We start from the raw sequence: 25,729 nt of genomic DNA, 5'->3' as shown, positions 1-25,729 counted from the left end.
GGGAGAGGGAGAGAGAAAAATGAATTAAACTAGATTTTCATTTTCTGCTTTTGTTTGAGTTAGATATGGCCCTTGTGGCTACGGGGGATCAGGGGGTATGGAGGGAAGGCTGGTGCAGGGTTCTGAGTTGGATGATCAGCCATGATCATAATAAATGGCGGTGCAGGCGCGAAGGGCCGAATGGCCTACTCCTGCACCTATTTTCTATGTTTCTATCTTTCTAGAGTGATGAGACCACAGGTAGTAGAACTGGGTAATACAGTGTTGCAGTTCTATCCATTGAAATATAATGCAGACTGGTAAGTAAAGGGGCCAGGACCATAAATCCAGGGCGTCTTGGCCTAAAACACGTAACACATAACAATGTTGATTTAAGACAAATTGGGATATTTATTCCAAAAGACCACGGATTTTAATTTGGGAGACAGGTAGACTCGCACCAATTCCATGGAGTTTGATGTTCACATTAATACAAACACAATGAAAGGAGGTTTACTCTTCATCCTTTATTAATTCACCTCCTGTCTCATACCTAAAATGCTTATTTTTGTGGCTCTACCTCTACTCGTCAGTAACCTGTACATTTGCTCAAGAATCTAAAAGGTCTACCTTCCTTAGGCAGTAGCATCTTGCGCATCTTACGTTGCACCAATGGCTATTGTGATTTCAGCTGCCCTACCATTCCCCACCATAAACCCCATTCATTTCATCTGCCTTATTTTCCTTCCAGAACACTTAAAATCTATTGCCCTGACCAAATGTTTGAACAACTTTCTAACATTCACATAATGCTGGAGAAACACAGCAGGTCATGCAGCATCTACAGAAAGGGATAAACAGTCGATGTTTCAGGCCAAAACCCTTCCTCAGGACTCCTGTAGATGGACTTTCAGCGTCTGCAGAATCTCTTGCGTTTCTAATATTTCTTCCTTGGGCATAGTGTCACAGCTGTTTCTAACAATTTCTGAATTGCTGTGTGATGGGTAACATTTTTGAGCAATGGTATATTGCTTAGAACACTAATGAGGACTCTTTGTGGATGTGATGGTGTTTATAAGAATCATGGGACCAAGCAGCTAAGTAGTCCATTCCGTTGTGAAGAGGGCAGTTATTTGCAGGCTAGTGTTGCAAACCAACCCAGACGTACTGAAGAGTACTAGTAACAGAAAGCGTTAACAGCCCCGTTAACTTGCTCTGTCATTCCAATGAGATCATGGCTGATCAGATCTTGGTTTCAACACCACTTTCTTGCTTAATCCCTGAAGCCACAAAAAAATACATGCAACTTGGCAATGAATACGTTTAGATTCACGACTACATCACACTTCAGGCAGGAAAATTTCAGAACTGGTTTACAACCAATTACCCCAACCTTTGTTCTGGTTTTAGATTCACCCACCAGGGGAAGCATCCTCATCTCGTCCACCTTGACAAGAACATAGAACAGTACAAGAACAGTCCCTCCAGCCCACAATGTTATGCCAAACTACTTAAATTAGTAATCAAATAGCCAACTAAACCAATCCTCTCTGCCTACATGGTGCGCAAATCCTTCCATTTCCCTGACATTCATGTGCTTACAGTATCTAAACATCTTTTAAAAGCCTCCATTGTATCTGCCTCTACCACCACCCCAGGCAGTACAATCCAGGTGTCACCACTGTGTAAAACAAACTTACTCCTTACATCTCCTTAGGTGCATTCCCTCTGGTATTAAGGCATTTCAACCCAGGAAAAAGATACTTCCTGTCTACTCTATGCTTCTCATAGTCTTATAAACCTCTATCACATCCGCCCTCTGTCTCAGCTACTCCAGAGAAAACCACCACCCAAGTTAGTCCAATCTCTCATGCCTTCTAATCCAGACAACATCCTAGTAAATGTCTTCTGCATCCTCTCCAGAGCCTTGATATCCTTCCCATAATGGGGCAACGTGTAGATAGTCAGAGGCTTTTCCCAGGGCTGAAATGGCTAGCACGAGAGGGCATAGTTTTAAGGTGTTTGGAAGGAAGTACAGAGGAGATGTCAGGGGTAAGTTTTTTCACACAGGGAGTGGTGAGTGGGTGGAATGGGCTGCCAGTTGCGGTGGTGGAGGTGGAAAAGATAGGGTCTTTTAAGAGACTCCTGGATGGATACATGGAGCTTAGAAAAATAGAGGGCTATGGGTAAAGCCTAGGTAGTTCTAAGGTAAGAACATGTTCGCCTCAGCTTTGTGGGCCAATGGGCCTGTATTGTGCTGTAGGTTTTCTATGTTTCTAGAACTGTACACAACACTCCAAAGGCGGCCTAACTAGTTTTATAAAGTTGCAACTTCATGACTTTTGAACTCAATGCCTCAACTAACAAAGGAAAGCATGTCATATATCTTCTTAAGCACCTTATGAACCTATGTAGTCACTTTCAGGGAGCTATGAACTTAGACCGCAAGATCCCTCTACTCATCAACATTGTTAAAGGCCTTGCCCTTAACAGTGTACTGTCTCTTTATATTTGACCTACCAAGGAGCAACACTTGTCATTTGGCCAAGTGACTCCATCTACCATTTCTCCACTCATATATGCAACTGATCTATATTCCACTGTAGTTTTTGCTATCGGCTCATAATTTTGAAGTTTCAGCTTGACTCTAGTGCGTAGGCAATATCTGCACAATTGTCTTCAGATTATAAGCAATCTATTGAGTCATCAGCACATCTTCTCAAGGTAAGCATACCCCTCCTTCAATAAGACCAAAACTGTAGCCAGTACACCAGGTACAACAGTTTAGCAAAGCTCACCTACACTTACTTACTCAATCTCCCTTTCAACAAACACTAAAATCTCATTTACCTTTCTAATTACTTGCTGTATCTGCAAACTGACTTATTCATAAAAAGAGACCTAGATCTCCCTGAACACAAGCTTTAAATAGCCCCATACCATTTAGAGAACATAAAACATACGGCACAAATAATACTCTACTTTTCTATACTTCTAAAGTGGATTGCTTATATTAATGCACGCCATGCTGTGTCATGTTTTTGCTCACCCAGTTAACCTACCAATGTTACAAATTTTCATTCATTATATCCAACAACTTCCTTTCCCACATGTACAGCATCTTCAGCAACTTCCCCTAGTCCATTTGGCTGTCTATTAAGAGAGATTAGAAATAGCTGACACCTTCACACTGATTCCTAATACATTACAGTAGGTACAGCCTGTAAATCTTTTAAAAAAAAAGCACCCATTTGAACTGACTCTCATACATTCTCTCAGTTAACCAATTCTCCATTTTTCATCATCAATACCACAAAGAGCTAATTTCATGCAGCAATTTATTAACTGGCTCCTGGAAATCCAAATTCTACCTACGCTGGTCTCCACCGTTTAGCCTACTAGTTAAACAACTTGCAGTTTGATATGAAATTTTAAGAAAATACTACAACGCTGTTCTGTCTCAACGTTTCCTATTCCATAACCAACACAGATTAAGTTCGCCAGTGCTCAGATTATGGGATATTTCCATGCATCCACATTAACGCTGATGCTTTTTAAAAGTAATTTTGCGATTTATCAGCTCTTGGTACACTGATAATACAATATTTGGCTACATCTTTTTTTCCGTTTTCTTGAATTCATAATATTGATTATTTGAGAGGGTGAATACACATAATACAAAGGAGCTGCACAGTAGCTAGTGGTATTACAGCAGGTTCAATTTCCAAGGAGTTGGTACGTTCTCCCTGTGACTGCATCGGTTTTCTCTCACATTTCAAAGGTGTATGGGTTATTAGATTAAATGGCCACATGGGTATAATTGGACAGCACAAGCTCATTGGTCCAGTTACTGTGCTGTATCTCTAAATAATGCTCAAGGTCAATTAAAGTTAATAGTCATACAGCATTGAACCAGGCATTTCTGTCTATTGAGCCCATTTATAGTAATCCTATTAAATTCTGCCCACATTCCCAACAACCCCCACCCCAGATTACAGCACTCTCCAACAGTGCTAAATGGTTAATGAGAAAGCTCTTTGCTTACTTGCTATTCCATGGGAAAAATATCAGGTTTACCACCAAGTAACTTTGAACTTGGTTTAATAGCCCTCTCAGTTCTTCAGATTATCTGCTTCTATGTTGCTTTTAGCCTTCTTTAAAACCCAGATCATGTTACCTCTCTGCAATGACAATAACTTCACTTTGGTATCCCCACGTTCAGTTAAACTTCCAAAATCTGCTTAAACTTTTGAATGATATCCCAATGTGCACATAATCTTGACCATTCCTGTGTTCTGGTCAAATCAAGATTTAATTATTCCCACTAATTATCAGTAAATACATCCAGGTTAAATGGATCAGCAAAGGTTTAATTGTAATTGTATTAATTTATCAGACCTATATACTGGTGAACCTGTGGAATTCATTGCCACAGACATTTGTAAAGGCCAAATCATTGGGTATACTTAAAGCAGAAATTGATAGGTTCTTGATGAGTAAAAGCGTCAAAGGATATGGGAAGAAGGCAGGAGAATGAGGTTAAGAGAAAAAATAAATCAGCCATAATGGAATTATAGAGTTTGATGGGCAGACTGGCCTAATTCTGCTCCTATGTCTTAAGGATCTTACAGTCTATATTCCTCCCCTGCTTCAATATAGTGCTATCTCCTGCTTTAATAAATTGCTTCTCCTCATTTTCCCATCCAATCAGACCACTTATCCTTCTATCCTGATAGACTACTCCATATATTTGGTCGTGAAACCCAGGTATGCTGGCCTTCTGCTTGCGTGGCCCAGATCACTAGAAAACCATAGTTCTTTACCCGTCCACTCTTGATGACTTCATTGTTGTTCCCTAGAGCCAGTTCTGCGCAGGCCTTGTTGAAGTCTGCCAGGCCTCCTATTGGAAGGTACTCTTTGTCCATCTTCTTTGCCGCAATTTGACTCTCAGCCTGTCAAGAATATTGAAATGACAAGGTACTCGTCAGAAGTAGTAACGTCTGGAGGCACTGATTGTGCTGACAAAGAACAGCTCTTCCCCTGAAAAATTTTTCTGTTGGCCATTCCTGCACAGGATCACGTACGTACAACAAAGTTAAAGAAAAATAAAGCACCGGAATACAAGTTTGGTATTACCAGCTGCACTTTGACGTTGTCCTTCAACAGTAGCACAACCCCCAGCCTTCTCCACTATCTCATGGTACATATTTTCAACAGATGCATGTTCTATGGTGAATGAAATAAAATTCTGGAGTAGTAGTAGTCTACAAAGCTAAATCAATAAAAATTGGAGTTTCATTCCCATCAGTAACTTTGTGAATTGAATTCATATGGACTTTTTTTTTAAACAAGGTGATTATTAGCATAGTTGTCAGATTGTCAATCCTGTCGTACAGCTCTGGTGTTCAGAGAAGTGCTCCGTTGCTTTTACAGTTACTGCAGTGGTTCATAGTATCAGTGCCATAATCACAGAGCAAATCCTACCTTCCTAATGACTTCTAATTCCAAGAATAAAAGTAATTCCCTCTGAAGGTCTTTGTACTCCTCTCAACTAAATGGCAGCCATTTCATAAAGAGACACCAATTCTGAATTGCAGGTTGTAGTTCTGTACTTGAAGTAATGGACCAGTCTTTCAATGATCACATTTCCAGTATTGGGTTACTCAGAAATCTTTGCAAGTGGTTAGTTCAACCCGCTTGATATGAAGAAAACATTAAGTACAATGTTAAAGGGCCTGAAACCATGCAACTCCACTGTTACTTTTTTTGTGACTGTGCTTAAAGTGTAGACTTAATAAAAGATCTACACCGGAAAATTGGCTATTTATGTCCTGATCATAATGAAGGTTGGTCAAGAGGTTCATTTGGCATTCAAGATGAAGCAGTAAGTTGGGCCGACTAGACATTAGCTTTGAGGGAGAAGTCAGAGTGGTAGTAGGTGGATGCCTCTCTGACTGGAGACCAGTGACTAGTGGTGTGCACAGGAATTGGTACTGGAACTGATTGATTGAGGACCTGAGTTTTAGTGAAAGGTTGAATAGGTTAGGAATTTATTCCCTAGAACATAGAAGATTAAGGGGAGATTGGCTAGAGGTTGTACAAAATTATGAGATTGGGTAAATACAAGCAGGCTTTTTCCACTGAGGTTAGGGGAGACTACAACTAGAGGTGCAAACATGAGGAAATCTGCAGATGCTGGAATTTCAAGCAACACACATCAAAGTTGCTGGTGAACGCAGCAGGCCAGGCAGCATCTCTAGGAAGAGGTAAAGTCGACGTTTCAGGATGAAGGGTCTGAGCCCGAAACGTTGACTGTACCTCTTCCTAGAGATGCTGCCTGGCCTGCTGTGTTCACCAGCAACTTTTATGTGTGTTACAACTAGAGGTCATGGGTTAAGGGTGAAAGGTGAAATGAGGGGGAACTTCTTCACTTCAAGGGTGGTGAGAGTGGAACAAGCTGCCAGCGTAAGTGGTGGATGTTTGGGAGAAATTTGGATGGGTACATGCACGGGAGGGGGTTATGGTCTGGGTGCAGATTGATGGAACTGGGAAGTGTAATGTTTGACATGGACCAAATGGGTCAAAATGCCTGTTTCTGTGCTGTAGTGTTTTTATTTTAAACTTTGATATGAAAGGCCCACAATAATAAGCATGAAGAATTTCAACAGACTACACGGTAGATTCTATTAGGTAGGCTCTTATGAAAAATGAAGGACCCTGTTGAGAAAGCCCCCCCCCTTATCTAAATAGATGAACTTTCAGTAAATACAAGGTTATTTACTGACTCTTCACAAATGCTGCCTGAAATTATTTAATTTTCTTATATTTTTTCCCCTTTCTCTTTCCCATGCATATATTAACCTCAGTCATCTCGCAGCATTGTTCAGTGAAGAGACCATGAGTCTACAGGATTTGGTGTTTCTTCACCATAACACACTTTACAAATAAAAGGAACACCGTATTCTACTCACCTTTCGGACAGAGTTCAATACGAACGGCTTCCCACTGTCATCACGGTATGCACCGACACCCAAGTTCATTTTCTTGGGATTGTTGTCACGCTTGAAAGCTTCAGTAACCCCAAGAATTGGATCAGGAGGACCCAGTTCCACATGTGACCACACCGAGCTGGAATATTATTGGAAAGTATATTTCAGCGACAGCTTCTATTCAAAAAGTTATTTGAATTCATTTAAAAACTGCATAAATGACAAAATAAGCTGCATTATAGTGGATTATAATTGCACAATAAGGAGTTAGCTTGTTTTATAAATAGCAGTCATAACCCCCAGGTAAACACAATACACACTTTCCTACCAATTGGATTGCTATGGATGTACCACTCAGGAGAATGGTGTAAGCATAAAGTGTCCAATTAATGTACAGTATCATATAAATTTTCATGCCCATTGTGAACATGATGGCAAAAGAGGTCATGTATCCTTGCATGTTAAACCACGGTCTGTGTCCTTGCATGTTAAACCATGGTCTGCGTCCTTGCATGTTAAATCATGTAAACTGCCCATCCAGTTGAATCACAAACATGAGAAAGTCTGCAGATGCTGAAAATCCAAAGCAACACATGCAAAATGCTGGAGGAACTCAGCAGGTTTGGGGTGAAGTAAAGAGCTGGTAAATTGATTGGTGAAAGAGGTAAAGGAGAGGAGGAGGGGAAATTTGGTAGGAGAGGATAGAAGACCATGGAAGAAAAGGAAGGGGAGGAGCATGAGAGGAAGGTGAGTGTGGCCTCATTGTGGCAGTACAGGAGGCCACGGACTGACATGTTGGAATGGGAGCAGGAGGTGGAATTGAAATAGGTGGCTACAGGGAGATCCCACCTTTTTCTGGCGGGTGGAGTTTCTCAACTCCAGAATTTGTGTGTGTTGCCCATGATCATTTCAGTTTGAAATCTCATCAACCATTGGTTAAAATCTTCTCCCCTGCTTCTGTTTAAACCTATTATAGTACCCTCAAATTTATATACTTACTGAAATAACAATTATCATTTTTAAAAGATAAATGTTGATGGCACAGTAGGACAAATCCACTGTTCTATTCTGAGGAATAAGCCTGAATCTATATGATATCCTCACAGTTTGATGTATAGTCACATCTAAAAGACAAATCTCCAACAATATAGGACTTCTCCAATACCACACCAATATGTAACTTTGTACCCATATACTTGTAAAAATCCTATAAGTGGCTGATCTAGTAACATGGGAATAACCACCTGCAATTCTCCTCGGAATTGAGAATCAGAAATAGGGAAATTGTGAGTCAGAGAAAGACTGACTGCTGGAAGACAAAATGGAATCCCACGTCCATGTTCCTAACACAGATCATCACTCTACTCTGACTGAACCCAGTTACATTCCTGTTTGCTGAAACCACAATTTTAAAACACCCTCAGTAATCTGTTTCCAGCCTAACTTTAAACAAAGATGATAAACCATACTTTCAAAGACTCTACAACTCAGTATTATTTATTCTTTATCTGCTAAATTGTCTTCTTTTGCACAGTCCTGGTTGCATCAGTCCTTATATATTGTTTTTCACAAAATAATATTGCATGTCTTTATTTTGCTGTAAATGCCAGCAAGAAAAGGAATCTCAGGGTAGTACATGGTGGGGATGGACGGACACACACTTTGATAATACATTTACTTTGGGTGAGACCACAGAAAGGAATGACATGCCTGGATTATTCTGAGGTTTGATATAGTCATGGTTGAAAAACCAGCATTGGCATAGTGATGGCAGTGTGTAGAAGCTAAACCAAACAGCAAGTGGATGGGTGGGTGGGTGTGTGTGTCTGTGTGTATATACACACACATTTTAAATGTACTCTTCTGTGTACGTGAGAAAGTAAGAAATAGAAAGATGTGGGATGTGTTGGAGAAAGAAAGAAAACTGTGCCAAAGAGAAAGAAGCAAAAAAGACGAAAGAGAAGACCATGAAAGGAGATGGAGAGAGAAAGAACGTGGAGAGTATGGACAGGAAGAATGGGGAAGAGAGGGGTGCAGAGGAGAGAGCCAGTGACAGAGGTCATTCTAATGAAGTCAGTCTGGATGACTTGATAAGGCAACCTTCACAACACCAGGTAAGTCTTGATCTAGCAAGACATAACTTTTTTTTAAAAAAGGAGAAATGAACAGAGAAATTGAAACTCACATTAAACACAAGTGAGGCACATTTCATTGAGGATAGTTGGAAAATTGGACGTAAGCCATGATTTCAAAAAAAAGATTTTGTTTATGCCAAAATGCATTTGCACAATCACAAATTTAAAATCTACATAAATTAGCACTAGACAGCACTGAATATAGAATCTAGTGCGTTTCTGGTGTATATGACGAGTTTGTCATTGAAATGTTGGTTAAAATTGATGCTTGTACCCAGCTGGAAGCCGAAGAGCTTATTCAGCATTAAATATAATTATCTTCTTATTTGCATTAAGACACTGTTATAAGTGTCTTTAAGAAAATTGCTGTATTTTTATGAACATACTGTATAGCTAAAATTAATTTATTACAATATAATCTTAATACTATTCAGTTTTCAGAGTGGAAGTAATGTGACTAAAAAGAACACTGAAACATTTACTAGTTTAATCAATGTACACCTTCAGTTCCATGAGTTACTTTGTAGAGTGTAGAAAAAAATGATGCTTAAGAACAAGAACTCAATTTGAGAAGCTCCATGAACCTGAAACTATAATAGTTTTGATTTTCAGACAAAAAGGTTTTTTTGAACTCATCTCATATTTGACAGCTTCTGTTTAATTCCCCATTTTCCTTCACTGGTCCAGCATTTGTGATCACATTTTATAAGTGCCTGAGTTTCCTCAGCTCTGAGGACGTGCACCACATGCTCCTGCATCATCCTCAGTTAAAGTAAAAGCACCAGTCACATTGCAAAGCAAAGCTGAGTAGGAATTTGCTCCCAAGAGGTCATGCTTCAGTTCTTTCAAGCGCAGAACTTTGTAAATCTAAGTTTTATGCGCAAGGAGTCCTAGAGGATTCAAAAGAGTATAAATTATACATTATCAACTTTAGTTAAAGTAAACAAAACACATCAACAGATAGATATTGCCAAAAGGTCCATATGCAATTCCTTCTGGGTCACTCATATTGGATTACAACAGAAGTGTAATTAATTCTGCTTTGTAATACAAGTTGCAAAATGTCACAATAGAAAAAAACAGCTGCGTTTCGAGCACAACTTTTGCCAACCCTCTTCCATCCATAGAAACCGCAACTCACACAAAGAAGCTGTTTTAAGAAATTTTAAGAAATGCTAACAACCAGCTGAAAATATTTTCTATTGCAACATTCCTGTATGAAATCTTAGAGAATCTCAAATTAATCGTTAACTCAAGGCGATTTATAGCATCAAATAATCTGACTGTTGCAATAACTGGAAATATCAATTCAGAAATGCTGCAAGGACAAAGCTTTACAACAGTTATAGGGCATTGATGAATGTGCCAACAGGATGACCAGAGGTAACACTAACACCACTATAAGCAAACATACAGATCAAGTACAGCCAGACAGATATAGAGGGAAGAAAGAAATGGATTTGATCTAACTAACGGTGAGCAGGATAGCAGTGACCCGCCGGAGTAGGTGGCACACTTGGACAGATAGATGGACAGAAGAGGTTCAGAGGGATATGGGTGGAAAAGCTCCTCTCCATGCTGTGTGACCATTAGCGGCGATATTTGCAAGGAGACCGGAGTGGGGCGTGAAACCGAGCCAGGCCGCGAAGGGAAATGGGGGCTCCGCTCGGCCCGGACCGAGAGGCCGTCAGCAGCGGATGGCCCCGGCAGGCGGGACTACGGTGGGTCAGACTGGCGGAGACTGACTCCCCGCCCGTCCCGTCCCGCCGCGCCGGGTCTCCCCAGGCTCCGCTCCGCTCGGCCCGGACCGAGAGGCCGTCAGCAGCGGATGGCCCCGGCAGGCGGGACTACGGTGGGTCAGACTGGCGGAGACTGACTCCCCGCCCGTCCCGTCCCGCCGCGCCACGCCGGGTCTCCCCAGGCTCCGCTCCGCTCGGCCCGGACCGAGAGGCCGTCAGCAGCGGATGGCCCCGGCAGGCGGGACTACGGTGGGTCAGACTGGCGGAGACTGACTCCCCGCCCGTCCCGTCCCGCCGCGCCACGCCGGGTCCCCCCCCCCCGTGACCTCGCTGTCAAGGGCACGGCCACCACGCGAGAGGGCGGAGCCTCGCCAGACCCATCCACCAATCGCCAGGCAGCTGTCACTCGGTCCCGCTTGACTGTCAGGCGGCGGCCAGGAACAGCTACCGTGATGACGCAACGAAGGCGGGGCTTGGAACGTTTCTCGGCCAATCAGCGAACAAAGGACGACAGATTAATGTGGGCACGTCTCCCGAGGCCCATCCGCCCTCCCCATACAACACAAATCACAACCGCAAAATCTTGAGGAAAGTCAATCTTAGCTAAAACGTTCTTCAAGCTCAAGATAAGCGGCTTTTGTTGGGGGCCCGGACAGATACCATCCCGTTTCCACGGTGACTTGTTTGGATCGCGCTTGGAGGCGGCAGCGCTGGTGATCGGACGGCTGGCGGTTACCTAGCTCGTGCGGAGACGGCGGCCAGAGCCGGGTGGCGGGCCGCCGCCGACAGCAGTCTGTACGAACACGACATCGCCACGCTTGCCGGGTTAGGGAAGTTTAGACGTCGGCGGCAGCGGCTTTATATAACCACAGGGAAAGCAAGGAGGCTTGCGTGCGGTGGCAAGAGGTAACCTGGCTGCTCAGGCTCATCAGCGCCACCTCCAGGCTGAATGTCTCATCCGTCAGCCAGGGTTGAAACGTCTACTGTGCTCAGGCTCATCAGCGCCACCTCCAGGCTGAATGACTCATCCGTCAGCCAGGGTTGAAACGTCTACTGTGCTCAGGCTCATCAGCGCCACCTCCAGGCAGAATGTCTCATCCGTCAGCCAGGGTTGAAACGTCTACTGTGCTCAGGCTCATCAGCGCCACCTCCAGGCTGAATGACTCATCCGTCAGCCAGGGTTGAAACGTCTACTGTGCTCAGGCTCATCAGCGCCACCTCCAGGCTGAATGACTCATCCGTCAGCCAGGGTCGGGATGGCGATGCCATCTCTACAATGACCATCAGCGCCGGTCTCCACAAAGCTGTGTCTTGTCCAGCGCACTGCTTGCTTTATACCTGTGACCGTGAGGTTATGTTTAAGTTTGCTGACAACAGCACTGTTATTGGCAGAAACATAGGTGCTGATGAATCAGCATGTAGAGGGAAATTGAAAATCTGGTTGATGTATGGGTCAAATCTAGATGGTGGGGCTAGGGCCCGATATCGTGTCAAAGTAGCAGGGTCCGGGTCTGAGAGTGAGTAACGATTTAGGTGCCGGGCCAGGTTGAAAAGTGTCGGGGCCGGAGCTGCTGTTCAGTTGGTTACTCGTCTCTGCACTGAACTGAGGCTGTGACCGACAACTAGCGGGCTCCCGGACAGCCTACAGTGATGACTGAAGTCACCTTTGTGAACTTCAGCAACAGGAATTCTGCAGATGCAACACACATCAAAGTTGCTGGTCCTGACGAAGGGTCTCAGCCTGAAACGTCGACTGTACCTCTTCCTAGAGATGCTGCCTGGCCCGCTGCGTTCACCAGCAACCTTGATGTGTGTTTGTGAACTTTAGCTTTGAATGTTATTTACTGTTTGCACGATTGGTTCGTTATTAATTGCACAGTGGGTTCTATTGGATATCTTTGCTCTGTGGCTGCCTGTAAGGAGGTGAAGCTCAAGGTGGTGTATAGTATACCTACTTTGATAATAAACGTACTTTAAACTTTCAACTTTGGTGCCACTACAATTTTTCATTCAACAGCAGCAAAACCTAAGAGCTGGTTATTGATTACAGGAGGAAGAAACCAGAGGTCACTGAGGTAGAGGTAGAGAGGGTCAGTAACTTTAAATTCCTTGGTGTTACCATATCAGAGGATCTGTCCTGGGACCAGCATGTGAGTACCATTACGAGGAAAGCACAATAGTGCTTCTATTTTCTTAGAAATTTGCACAGATTCACCATGTCATCTAAAACTTTGGTAACCTATAGATGCACAGTGGAATGAACCCTGACTGGTTGCATCTCGGCCTGTTTTGCAAAGTGGTGGGTATATATCCCAGTCCATCACAGGCAAAGTCCTCCCCCATCATTGTGTCCATCTACAAGGAAAGCTGCCACAATGCAGCAGCATCCATCAGTGAGGGCCCCCTGCCCCCACCATCCAGGCCATGGTCTCTGTTCACTACTACCATCAGGCAGGAGGAACTAGAGCCTTCAATCCCACAGCACCAGGACCAGGAACAATTCACCCTACATCCACCAGACTCCCGGCCCAACGTGGATAACTTCACTCGCCTCGACCCTGAGCTGATTCCACAACTTACAGACTCACTTTCAAGGACTCTTCAACTCATGTTGTCAGTATTATTTATTTTTAATTATTTGCATGATATGACTTTTTCACATTGGTTATCAGTCTTTGTTGTGTAATTTTTCATAAACTTTATTGTTCTTTATGTTCTGGTAAATGCCTGCAAGAAACTGAATGTCAGGCTAGCATATGATGACAGACACATACTTTGATAATAAATTTACTTTCAACTTTGAAGGTTGACCGAGTGTGTAAGGGGGAGACGAGTAAGTAAATACTGTAAATTTTAGGAATTGGGAAGCGTTCAAGGTATTTGTTGCCCGAAGAGACGTGGAGGAGACGGAGGTGCTTGATGAAGTATCACACAGTCCTGTAATGTACAGGAGGTGAAGAAGCATTTAGAATTAGTGACTGAGAACACAGACTAAAGAACGCAGGAGTTGCTAACTGCACAGCGGGAGGGTGTGCGTGGCAGTTCAGGCCGGGTTCTGTCAGAAATCTGTCGATTTCTGAATAGAAGTCAGCCTCCCTGTCTTCCTGAGGATCCTAGAATGTAATTTCCTGGAGCCTTTCTTCCCAGCATTGCTCTCAGCTACCTCCAGCTTATGACTACAGCACTTACTTCACAGGTCACATGGGAGCTACAAGCTCAGGCAGTGGTAGTCCTTGCAAATCACCTGGAGCTCTAGGTTCAATGGGAAGCCCAAAGACAGGGCTCATGTGGCACCATCACCATCACTGCCGTGAGAAGCCAGCAATCCTGGCAGCAACTGCTGTCTCTACAGGATAAAGCATCCTCACTTTAAGTGGAGAACAATACATTGTTGTGCTGCTGAGAACGGTGCCAGAAATTAGTTAGGTGAAGGATATGGAGGCTGAGATAATGCAGCCACATGCCACATGTTGTATTTGCAAGTTTTATGAAAAACAAATAAAAATGAAGTAGTTAAAAATTAAGCTGTGTGTACTAGATAGGCCATGGCCCTAACAAGGTCCTGGCTGTAGTGCTGACAACTTGTGCCCGATAAGATGGGTTCTTGACCTCACCACAGTAAGACAACTTAGGGAGAATTAGTCCAACCAGATTGGTTCCTTATTGTGCAGACTTATGCAAAACATGGGGCCAATCCAATCTTATTAATAATCATAAAGATAAGAAAATCTGCGGATGCTGCAAATTCGAGCAAAGCACACAAAATGCTAGAGGAACTCAGCAGGTCAGGCAGCATTTATGGTGCCTTGGCCTGAAACCACCTACTTGACATCCCTGTTGAGTTTTCTGATACTTTTTTAATTTGTCCTGACTGTCGGCATTTTGATCTGATTACACTTGTTCTGTTCTTCTGCTGAGATGTACTCTTTAGTCTTTTTAATGTCTCTGTCGTACTGATTTTGTAATTTATCACAATTATATTTTTCTTTTCCACTTACATTTTTCACTTATTCTGGTAACACACACGCAGCTTATGACAGGGTCTGCACACCATCGCAGACTTCAAAACTAAGGTCAGTGGTGCTGCCAACATCGCTGTCTCTCTCCCAGATGAGCTAAATCTTTTTTACGCTCGGTTCGATGTCGCCAACACTGAGCCCCTGAGGAGAGCTGCTGATGCGACCTGCACCTTGGTCATCTCTGAGGCCGCAGTACGCAGGTGTTTCCAACGGGTGGTCAGTCACAAGGCTGCAGGACCGGACAGCGAGTACTCAGAATGTGCGCAACACAACTGGCAGGCGTGTTTACAGACATTTTAAATCTCTCCCTCTCCGTATCCTCCTGCTCCACCATTGTCCCTATACGGAAAAAGACCAAGGTAACATGTCTGAATGACTGGTGTCCTGTTGCACTCACCTCAGTAATAAGCAAATGCTTTGAGAGGTTGGTCAAGGACCACATCAGCACCATGCTACCACCCACACTGGACCCCCTGCAATTCACTACCGACACAACTGATCAACAGATGATGCAATAACCACAGCTCTACACACCGACCTTACACATCTGGAGAAGAAGGGTGCTTATGTGAGAATGCTGTTCCTGAACTACGGTTCAGCATTCAACACCATAATTCCCTCCAGGCTCGACGAGAAGCTCAGAGACTTCGGCCTTGACCCTGCCTTGTGTAGCTGGATCCTGGACTTCCTGTCAGATTACCAACAGATGGTAAGAGTGAGTTCCTTCACCTCTGCCCCTCAACAAAGGTGCCCCACAGGGCTGTGTATTAAGCCCCCTCCTTTACTCCCTTTATACCCATGACTGTGTCGCCACCTACAACTCCAATCTGCTAATTAAATTTGTTGACGACACTACACTGATTGGCCTAATCTCAAACAATAATGAGGTGGCCTACAGAGAAGTAATCACCCTGACACAAGGGTGTCAAGAAAACAACCTCTCCCTCAATGTCGCAAGAACAAAGGAGCTGGTTGTGGACTACAGGAGGAATGGAGACAGGCTAACCCTATTGATATCAATGGATCTGGGGTTGAGAGGGTGAACAGCTTTAAGTTTCTCAGCATACACATCACCGAGGATCTCATGTGGTCTGTACACACCAGCTGTGTGGTGAAAAAGGCCGGACTTCCGCCTGCGGCTCGATGGAGTAATACATAAATTTTTGCGGCTGCCTTTAATGCCTCCTTTTCCCCAGTTTAAACCTTGAATTTTTAACTTCTATTTCTTGGATCTTAGAGGGGAATAGTTGTCATTATGTCATATCCTTTAAGAAGTGGAAAGCAGCTTTCTGAATCCAGCAATGGAAAGGGAAAAACTTTGAAAGAAAAATCAGAAGATATGCCTGTCTGGGCTGAGCGTTTGGAACGTGCGTTGATGGCTCTTGACAACAAAATAGACAATAACACTTCTGAGTTGAAGTCGTTCTGACAGGGTTTTCAGACTATTGAGGAAAATATTATTTCCTTGAATACTGAGTTTAAAGAATCGAAACGTCAGATTGCAGATATTTGAACCCGATTGGAACAGGCTCAACGCAAAATTGTCGATTTAGAGGCGAAGTCTCGACGGAATAATATACGAATTATTGGACTGAAGGAAGGTTCTGAGAGTGGGAAATTATTGGTCTATCTTGCCAATTTGTTTCAATCTTTGTTTCTGGATATTCTACCTCAGCCTCCCGATATTGAAAGAGCTCATAGAATTTCCATTTCGAATTCTCAGATTTCAGGTAAAGCTCGGCCAATTTTGGTCAATTTTCTTCGCTTTAAAGTTAAAGACCAAATCATAAAATGTGCAAGGAAACAGAGTTTTTAAATTCTCTGAGATCCGTTTTTACGAAGACTATCCACGGGAAGTTATGGAACAGCGGATCAAATTTGTTCCAGCTATGAAAATAGCTCATGCAAAGGGACTTTTTCCATACCTTTGTTATCTCGTTCGATTAAAGTTATTTCCTGAAGATTCTACACCTCGTGTGTTTTTGGTTCCCCAAGCGGCATTGGACTTTAACCCTATCGTGGAGTTGGCTGACGCATGAAGGATATTTGGGTTGCTGAATAATTTTCTGAAAGAAAACAGGCTTTGAAGATTTTTGATATGCTGAAGATATCCTTTGATCAATGAACTATTTAAAGAAGTGGTGAACTTCTTGGTCTGACTAATGAATGACTTTTTTGAAGTCTGTTTGGTATACAGAGTGAACTAACACGGACAGATTATTAACTGGTTTGATTATCTGCTTCTTTCTTCCTTTTCTTTTATTAATTAAGAGATAGTTTTTATAATTTATATAGACTCTTTCTTTTACAGTGAGGAGTGTTTAGAATAGTTAATTAGCTTTAGTTTCTTTTATTAAAGTTGGGTAGTAAGCTAAAGGAATAATGGTGCCTTTCTCTTGTTAGAGATTGTATTGTTTAGGTTTAATAGTATTGCTTTGACGTCTCTGGAGATTGTTTTTGCATTTCCTAGTTTATTTTCAATGATTAACTATAGACATCTTTTTTTCTGCTTCTCTGCTGGGCTTTCTTATCTTAGGGTCATGTGTTTTCTTTGTAAAGAGGAAGGGGGGGAATTGGGAGAAAAACTTTTAAATCACTATTTAAGTTGAGCCGCAAGTGGAGTTCTGCTTTTTTTCTTTTCTCTCTGGAGATGCATTCTGGCCTTTTCTCTCCTTTTGCTGGATTTCTACCTTTTGGGATGATGGGAGGATTTGGGGTATTTTTGCATTTTGGGGTTTATTTTGGGATTTTTTTTTCAGTTTTTTCCCCATTATGGAGTTCCAGAGCATGCGTGTTTTCTATATGGTGATACTCATCACCGCCATCTTTGATTAGCCCGCGATGGTATGCGTGTATTTTCGTGTTTAAAACAATATTCTATGGTAATTAAACAGATGAACGTTATTAGTTGGAACGTACATGGCTGGAGTCACCCTACTAAGTGAAAGAAGACTTTTAAAATTATTAATTGATTCCAGCCTGATATAATTTTTGTTCAAGAAACACATATCAGAACAGACGATCAAAATAGATTTTTTAAAACATGGAAGGGCCTTCAATATCGTGCTGCTTGTCAAAATAAAACAAAGGGAGTATCTATTGTTATTAAATCTAATATTTTATTTATCCAGGGAGACATCGTCTCAGCTATCAATGGTAGATTTTTAATTATTAAAGGAACAATTTGTAATAGAAAAATTGTCCTGGTTAATCTATAAGGATCTAATGTAGATGATCCTTCTTTTTTTAAAAATGTATTTGGTTTATTACCAGACTTAAATGAATATATGCTGCTGATGGGAGGTGACTTCAACTGTTGTTTAAATCCTTTGATTGGTAAGAGTACAACCGAGCAGCAGCTTCCGAGTCGTTCAGCATCACTTATTAATTCCTTTTTAATTGATTATGGTTTGATAGAAATTTGGAGAAATTTACATCCTAATGATAGAGATTATTCTTTTTATTCACATGTCCATAAAAATATTGGAGAATTGATTATTTTATAGCTGATTTCTGATTTTTGTCCAAAGTCCAGAAATGTGAATATGATGCTATTGCTGTCTCGGATCATGCACCTTGAAGATTAACTTTTGAATTGAATGATGCTAGTAATGTAAACTTGCCTTGGCGTCTTGCAGAAAACTTATTACAAAATTCGGACTTTGTCAAATTTATAGAGATTTAAATAAAAGATTTTTTTCTTTTCAATAATACAGGAGATGTGTTGAAATTAATTATATGAGATATATTTAAAGCGTATTTGCGAGGTCAGATAATCTCCTATTTGGCTAAGCTTAAGAAACAGACAAAAATAGAGTTAGATAGGATTTCAAAACAAATTAAAGACTTGGCTAACACTTATGCAGTTTCTCCTAATATTGATTTATTTAAACAAAGGGTTGAACTTCAATCACAATATAATTTATTATTAACTTATCCTATTGAAAGAAATATGCTTAAATTAAAAAGTCAATTTTATGTGTTTGGAGATAAAAGTAATAAGCTATTAGCATCCCAACTAAAAGCAGTTAGAGCTAAAAGACAAATTTTAAAAATTCGTAGGGGAGGTGGTAGTTTAGCTTGTAATTATGAAGGTATTAATAACATTTTTCAAGACTACTACAGTGAACTCTATAAATCTCAGTTTCCAGCTGATCCTTCTAAAATGAATGCCTTTTAACAAAAGATTGATTTTCCTAGAATATCTGTTGAAGAGCAACAAATTCTTGATACTCCTTTTACTGAAAGAGAAATTCAGAAAGCTATTCTTTCAATGCAATCTGGTAAAGCTCCTGGACTGGATGGTTTTTCTGTAGGATTTTATAAAAAATTTGAAGATTTGCTTACTCCTTATATGTTGGAAATGCTTAAATATTCTTTTCTGTTAGGAGAGTTACCTTCCACATTTTATGAACCTTCTATTTCTTTAATTCTTAAGAAAGATAAAGACCCTACGGATTGTGCTTCATATAGACCTAAATCATTATTAAATGTAGATGCTAAAATTCTTTCAAAAATAATGGCTAATCGGTTGGAGAATATACTAGCTAAAATTATTTCTCAGGACCAAACAGGTTTTATAAAAGGCCATTATTCCTTTTCTAACACTCGGAGACTGTTAAATGTTATATACTCATCCCTCTCGAAAACTCCCCAATCTGTTGTTTCTCTTGATGCTGAAAAGGCATTTGATAGAGTTGAATGGAAATATTTATTTAATGTTTTAGAGAAATTTAGTTTTGGTACTAATTTTAATAAGTGGATTAGAATGATATACAAAAGCTCTATTGCCACTGTGATTACTAATAACTGCAGATCCTCCTTTTCTCGACTTTCGCGGGGTACGAGACAAGGTTGTCCGTTAAGTCCGTTGTTATTTAATTTGGTGCTGGAACCTTTGGCTATTGCACTTCGTGAAGCTAAGAATATTCAAGGAATTTCAATAAATGGGACTATTCATAAGATTTCCCTTTATGCTGATGATCTCTTAGTTTATGTTTCGAACCCTGAGGAATCTATTCCTAGTTTATTGAAATTATTAAATGAATTTGGAAAGTTTTCAGGATATAAATTAAACCTGCATAAAAGTGAATTATTTCCTTTAAATTATTCTGCTTTTATATATGATAATATTCCTTTTAAAGTTACGGATTCTTTTAAATATTTAGGTATCATCACTAAAAATTATGGAGACCTTTATAGAGCTAATTTAGTTCCCTTAGTGGATTTTATGAAGCAATTATTTTCTAGATGGAATCCTCTTACACTTTCATTAGTTGGTTGAATTCATGCAGTTAAAATGATGATCTTACCAAAATTTTTATATGTATTTCAAAATATTCCTTTTTTTTAACTAGGAAGTTTTTTGATCAGGTTGACTATTATTTAATCTTTTGTTTGGAATAATAAAAGACCAAGAATTGGAAAATGTCATTTACAAAAATTAAAAAAGGATGGAAGTCTTGCTTTGCCTAATTTAAGAATGTATTATTGGGCAGTTAATATACGTTATTCGTGTTCTTGGTTATATTGGACCGATAAAAATGAACGACCACCATGGGTTGATCTGGAATTGAAAGCTGTGAAACAATTTTATTTAAGTTCGTTATTAGGAGCTTCTTTACCTGTACAACTAGCCAAAATTTCTATTTTAAATATAAATCGTATGATTAAGCAGTCATTATGAATTTGATACAGTACCAGTTTCGTAAGTTTTTTAATCTTAAAAAATTTAACCTTCTTAGTTTAATTTATCGAAACTATTTATTTAAACCCTCACTTAGTGATCCTACCTTTTCTCTTTGGAGGAAAAAGATCTGTTTCAAGAAGGCCGATTGATGTCCTTTGAGAAATTAGTAACTAAATACTCTCATTCACACTCACACTTTTTGCAATATCTTCAGGTCAGACATTTTTTAGAAGAATATTTAAGTAATTTTCCATATATACAAGATTCTGACCTGTTAGACATTATTTTAAAAATGAACCCTTTAGTGAAAGGTTTCACAGGGAAAATTTATAATTTACTATTACAACAGGATCATCCTCTATTTAAGATTAAGCAAGATTAAGATAAATCATCCCCTATTTAAGATTAAGTAAGATTGGGAAAGAGAGCTTAACATGACCTTGATAGCAGAGGATTGGTTGCGAATTTTGAAGTTGGTTAACTCTTCTTCGATTTGCGCCAGTCACTCTCTAATTCAATTTAAAATTGTACATCATTATTATTTGACAAAGGAGAGACTGTCCAAAATATTTCCTAATGTTAATAGTCAGTGTGATAGATTTAAAACTGAGACAACTACATTGACGCATATGTTTTGGTCATTTTCTGTATTGAAACAGTTTTGGAAATCTATTTTTTCTACAATTTCTAAAGCTTTAAAAATTAATTTACAACTTAATAAATTGACAGCTTTGTTTAGTATAATTCCTCAATATATTCATGGTATTTCCATATCAGACCAACATGTGATTGCATTTGTTACACTATTGGCCAGAAAGGCTATTTTATTGAAATGAAAAGATGCCTCTGCTCCCACTTTGATACAATGGTTTGCTCAGGTGATGTTAGGTCTTAGTTTGGAAAAAATCAGAAATCGAACTTTTGATCCTCGATTTGACTTTGAGAAAAGGTAGGGTCATTTTGCCCGCTACTATCATTTGATTTGAGTTAATTAAGATGGTTTCCTTCTGATTCTTGGGTAAATGGATTTGGTTGGCAGATTGATGTCTTTTTTTATGGAAGCTTGTATGGCGTATAGCTCTGGGTTTGTGCTCCAAATGGGTGTTTTCCTCGTTGTTTTTGTCAGGGTTTTTTTTGTTTTAGTTAGCAGGGGTTCTTTTTTCCTTCTTTCTTTTTTCCATTTTCTTAACATTTTTTTATTATTATTATTATATTGATATATATATTGTTTAGCTTGGTTAATAGTTTGACTCTTATTATACATATTGATATATTGACTTGATTATTTTAATGTATTTTTTGTAGTTGATTTTCAATAATAATTAATAAAAAGATTTGAAAATGAAATGAAAAAGGCTCAACAGTGCCTCTTTCACCTCAGATGGTTGAAGAAGTTTGGCATGAGTCCCCAAATCCTAAGGACTTTCTACAGGGGCATAATTGAGAGCTGACTGGCTGTATCACTGCCTGGTATGGGAACTGTACTTCCCTTAATCGCAGGACAGCCCAGCACATCTGTGGATGTGAACTTCCCACTATTCAGGATATTTACAGCAATAGGTGTGTAAAAAGGACCCGAAGGATCATTGGGGACCCAAGCCCCCCTAGCCACAAACTGTTCCAGCTGCCACCATCCAGGAAACGGAATCGCAGCATTGAAGCCAGGACCAACAGGCTCCAGGACAGCTTCTCCCACCAGGCCATCAGACTGATTAATTTTTTTTATTAAGTGCAATTGTGAACAATAGCCAGATCAGAAATGCTGATCAAGTCGACTAGTTCCCAAAGAGAACTCTGATAGGCCAATCAGATGGTTCACTGCTGCTCAGCGATAGAACACAAAAAAAATAGTATGTACAATTAAGAAACATTTAAAAAATAGCAGAAATACTGGAGTCATGATGATCATGATGAAGTCTGCTGGAGAGAGACATTTATACACATGCTGTCCTCCATAATTCAAAGAGATTGAAGGATAAGGTTGCAGGGTGACAAAACGAGGCAGGAGCACTTGGAACTGAAAACTAATCCCTACCGGGAGAAAACAGCACCTGTTCTTTCCGTACTGGTCTCCAGCAGTTTAAGGACTAAGTCCAGCCGGAACATAACTCACAAGTGCTCTTGAAAGTCAGGTATTAACCCTACCTACCAACAACCAAGCATTGCCATCCTGGTCCCCTTCATGATAGTTTATCAAGAAGCATGTGACTTCCCTCCCAGAGATGATAGGTGTTTGTGCACTCGACTCTTGAAGGCTTGGACCCCATCGTCACAGATGTTTCCAACCACAGCATCTGCAAGGCTGTTCCAAATTCTGATAGCACAGTGAAGGAAGCTTCTATCCAGTGTGTTGGTTCTAGCATCAGGCATAGAAACAGCATGAGCAGGCACAGATAAATCTGATCGTGTGGTGCACTGTCTCTCATGAGATGAAGGCAGCATGGCACGAAGGTCTGCAGGGCTGGTGTGCATTTTGTGTAGCACAGTAGCTGCAGCAACCTATCGTCTGTGGTGTAAGCTACTGATGGCTAGCTTCTCAAGAGCTGTGGCTTCATCTACTATAATCCTGAGAGCCTTTCTTTGAATGGAATCAAGCTGGCTGAGGACACTCTGTGAGGCATTCATCCACGATAAGCAGGCATACTCCACGATACTTCGTACCTTTCATTCATGCTGATACAATTGTATTTATTGACTGTTCTGTTGTATATCTTATTGTACATACTATTTTTTACAAATTACTAAAATGTACACATTGCACATTCAGATAGAGATGTAATGTAAAGATTTTTACTCTTCATGTATGTGAAGGATGTAAGAAATAATGTCAATTCAATTCAATTAACTCTCGTTTCTACCCCGTATTTGATCTTCAGAATCAACACACTCTTGTTTCAACCTCATAATTGATTTTCAGAAACAACACACTCTCGTTTCAACCCCATATTTGATCTTCTAACTCCGCATACTCACATTTTTTAACCACAAAAAGGCTACTAATGTCCAGTTGTTTTTCCTTTCCCCCGGGCATTCTCTGGTCTTGCTCCATGCTTTTTTTACTATTGTCTAGCCGCTAGTTTTCATTAGACCCAACATTGAATCTATATTTTGTTCTAATTTCTTCATTACTCTTACTAAATTGAAATACTTTGTTCAGGTAGGAACCCAAGCCCTCAGTCATCTGCTGACACATAACAACAGGAGGTTAAGGGTTTCACTACTTTGGCCATTGCCTTAATTTTGCCACGCGCTTATTTTGTGCTTGTTTTTACTGTTGACTTGTTGTCATGGTCCGGATGGCGATCCCCTTAAATTTACCTTGTTTATGTTACGATCTGGACCGTTGATTCCCTGTTTTCCCTCGACTTTGGTGATTAGAGGCAATTAACACTTGGCTGAACCGGTAGTTTATAGTCTCCGGCTTTCAGCCGTTTGGCGCGGGAGCGTCTGCAAAGTCATCTAAGGTACAGTGTGGTGATGTCATCTGGCCGGAGCAAGCCTAGTCTCTGCCGAAGCGAGTGCCGGTAATTCGCCCTTCCTCACCGGAGCGACCCTGTCCAGTTACCTCGCTGAAGTGAGCCTGCAAAGTTTCCTCATCAAGGTGGGTCCGTCAGTTAACCAGCCGGAGAGAACCAACAGCCACTGTCTACTGTTCCCGGGTCGAGTCGAGAGCTCGCCAGTACCCGGAGGCTTCAAGTCAAGTCCTGGCTCTGGGGGCATTCAAGTTCCAAGTCAAGTCCTGACCCTGGCGGCATTCAAGCACCAAGTCAAGTCCTGGCCCTGGCGGCTTCCCAGTTCTAAGTCAAGTCCTGGCCCTGGCGGTCTGTGATTCCTGTCCTACCCCCTTGTCTGTATCCTTTCTCTGCCCCTCTCGCCTCTAGCCCTCATCTGCAGCCCCCAGCTGCACTTCGGTCTAGTTCCATCACCGGAGCTAGATAGGTACTGTCTGGTGTTCATTCGTGTTGGTCTTGTCTTGTCCTTGCCTCCGCGGGGTAAGTCAGGCCGTCTTGCTGTTGCTCTGCAGGTGGTCATGTCTTGTCGTGTCTTGTCCTCGCCTCCGTGGGGTAGATCAGGCCGTCTTGCCATTGCCCCGCGGGGGGTCATGATCTGTCTTGTCCTTGCCTCTGTGGGGTAAGTCAGGCCGTCTTGCCATTGCCCCGCGGAGGGTCATGAGTCCCGGCCCGATGTCCTGTACCCAAGGAGGGGTCCCGACTCTCTGTTCTGTGTATGTGTCCATGGTTCCATGTACCTGCTCCCCCGAGACTGAGGCTCTGTATTCCCATGTTCCTCCTCTCCCTAGCCCATGTCATGTCCTTGCCTGGTTCTGGGGTCCGAGCCCGAGGCAAGACCCAGGTACTGGGTCCTTGCCCAGTCTCTGGCTCGGAGTCCATACCCTAGCCTCTTCATGTCTCCTCTAGTTCTGGGAGCCAACTCAGAGTCCAAGCCCAGACCCTTAGTCCCAGCCTGGTCGTAGTCCTCAGTCCTTGTCCAGTTCACTACTCCTGCTCCTGCCTAGCTCTCATGGTGTCGAACAATAAGCTAAATCTAAGTAACCTCACAAGATGTGAATTGCATTTGGCTCCACCCTTGCTCCCTATGCCCCGCCATTGTGACACTTGTATGATCCGATGATTCTAATTTTATTGCTACTTTTAATTTTATTCGTACTTTGCCTGCTTGTAACAATTTTTGTTGCACAGAACTGAATTTGTGCTTGCTTTTATCACTAGATTGCAACCAAAATTTTATTTTTTGTGCAGTTAATTTTATTAAAAGAGTCCAAAGGAAAGTATAACAGGGTCTTCCTTCACTTTTAAACTTCCTTCAAATAGTGTATTGAAGCCCAAAATAGAGGATTTTTCTGATGATTATGAAAGTAAGGAGGAAAGTCTTACATCCTACAAAATGTGCACATCAAAACTTTCCCCTTCATCTGGGCTTCTTCCATGTCCTTAAATTTTTGTCATTATCCTCCCAACTACTCCAAGCTCTTGGACCTTGATGCTTTTGCAATCTGAAAGTCCTTTGGAAGTCAAGAATGAGGCATAAAACTTACTGCTTGCTGGCATTTTATTAAGTGTTACAAGAGCAGAGATGAAAGAAGTGTCCGGGGAACAAAGAGAAGTCCAATAAGTAGTTGTAGTCTCTCATACTCAGACTAGAGATGACAGAATTCCAT

At 41.2% G+C, this 25,729-nt stretch overlaps 1 protein-coding gene across 2 annotated transcripts in view; it reads right to left on the bottom strand.

The window, feature by feature from the left end:
* The window catches only part of got2a (glutamic-oxaloacetic transaminase 2a, mitochondrial), a 30,123-nt gene extending 18,422 nt beyond the window's left edge, over positions 1–11,701 (bottom strand). Inside the window, exons 1-3 of one of the 2 annotated variants that reach the window (XM_072279262.1) lie at positions 11,579–11,701; positions 6,951–7,107; positions 4,803–4,931 (exon numbers count right to left, since the gene is read on the bottom strand). In XM_072279262.1, the coding sequence (XP_072135363.1) occupies positions 4,803–4,931; positions 6,951–7,107; positions 11,579–11,652 (360 nt within the window). In that variant the 5' untranslated portion in view covers positions 11,653–11,701. Of the gene's footprint in view, positions 1–4,802; positions 4,932–6,950; positions 7,108–10,577; positions 10,812–11,578 lie in introns of those variants that run through there. The other variant, XM_072279263.1, reaches the window with a different exon arrangement.
* Positions 11,702–25,729: the final 14,028 nt, after the last annotated feature.

The sequence above is a fragment of the Mobula birostris genome, chromosome 15, assembly GCF_030028105.1.
Source record: "Mobula birostris isolate sMobBir1 chromosome 15, sMobBir1.hap1, whole genome shotgun sequence".
NCBI lineage: Eukaryota > Metazoa > Chordata > Chondrichthyes > Myliobatiformes > Myliobatidae > Mobula > Mobula birostris.
This window is presented reverse-complemented; position numbering and strand designations above follow the sequence as displayed.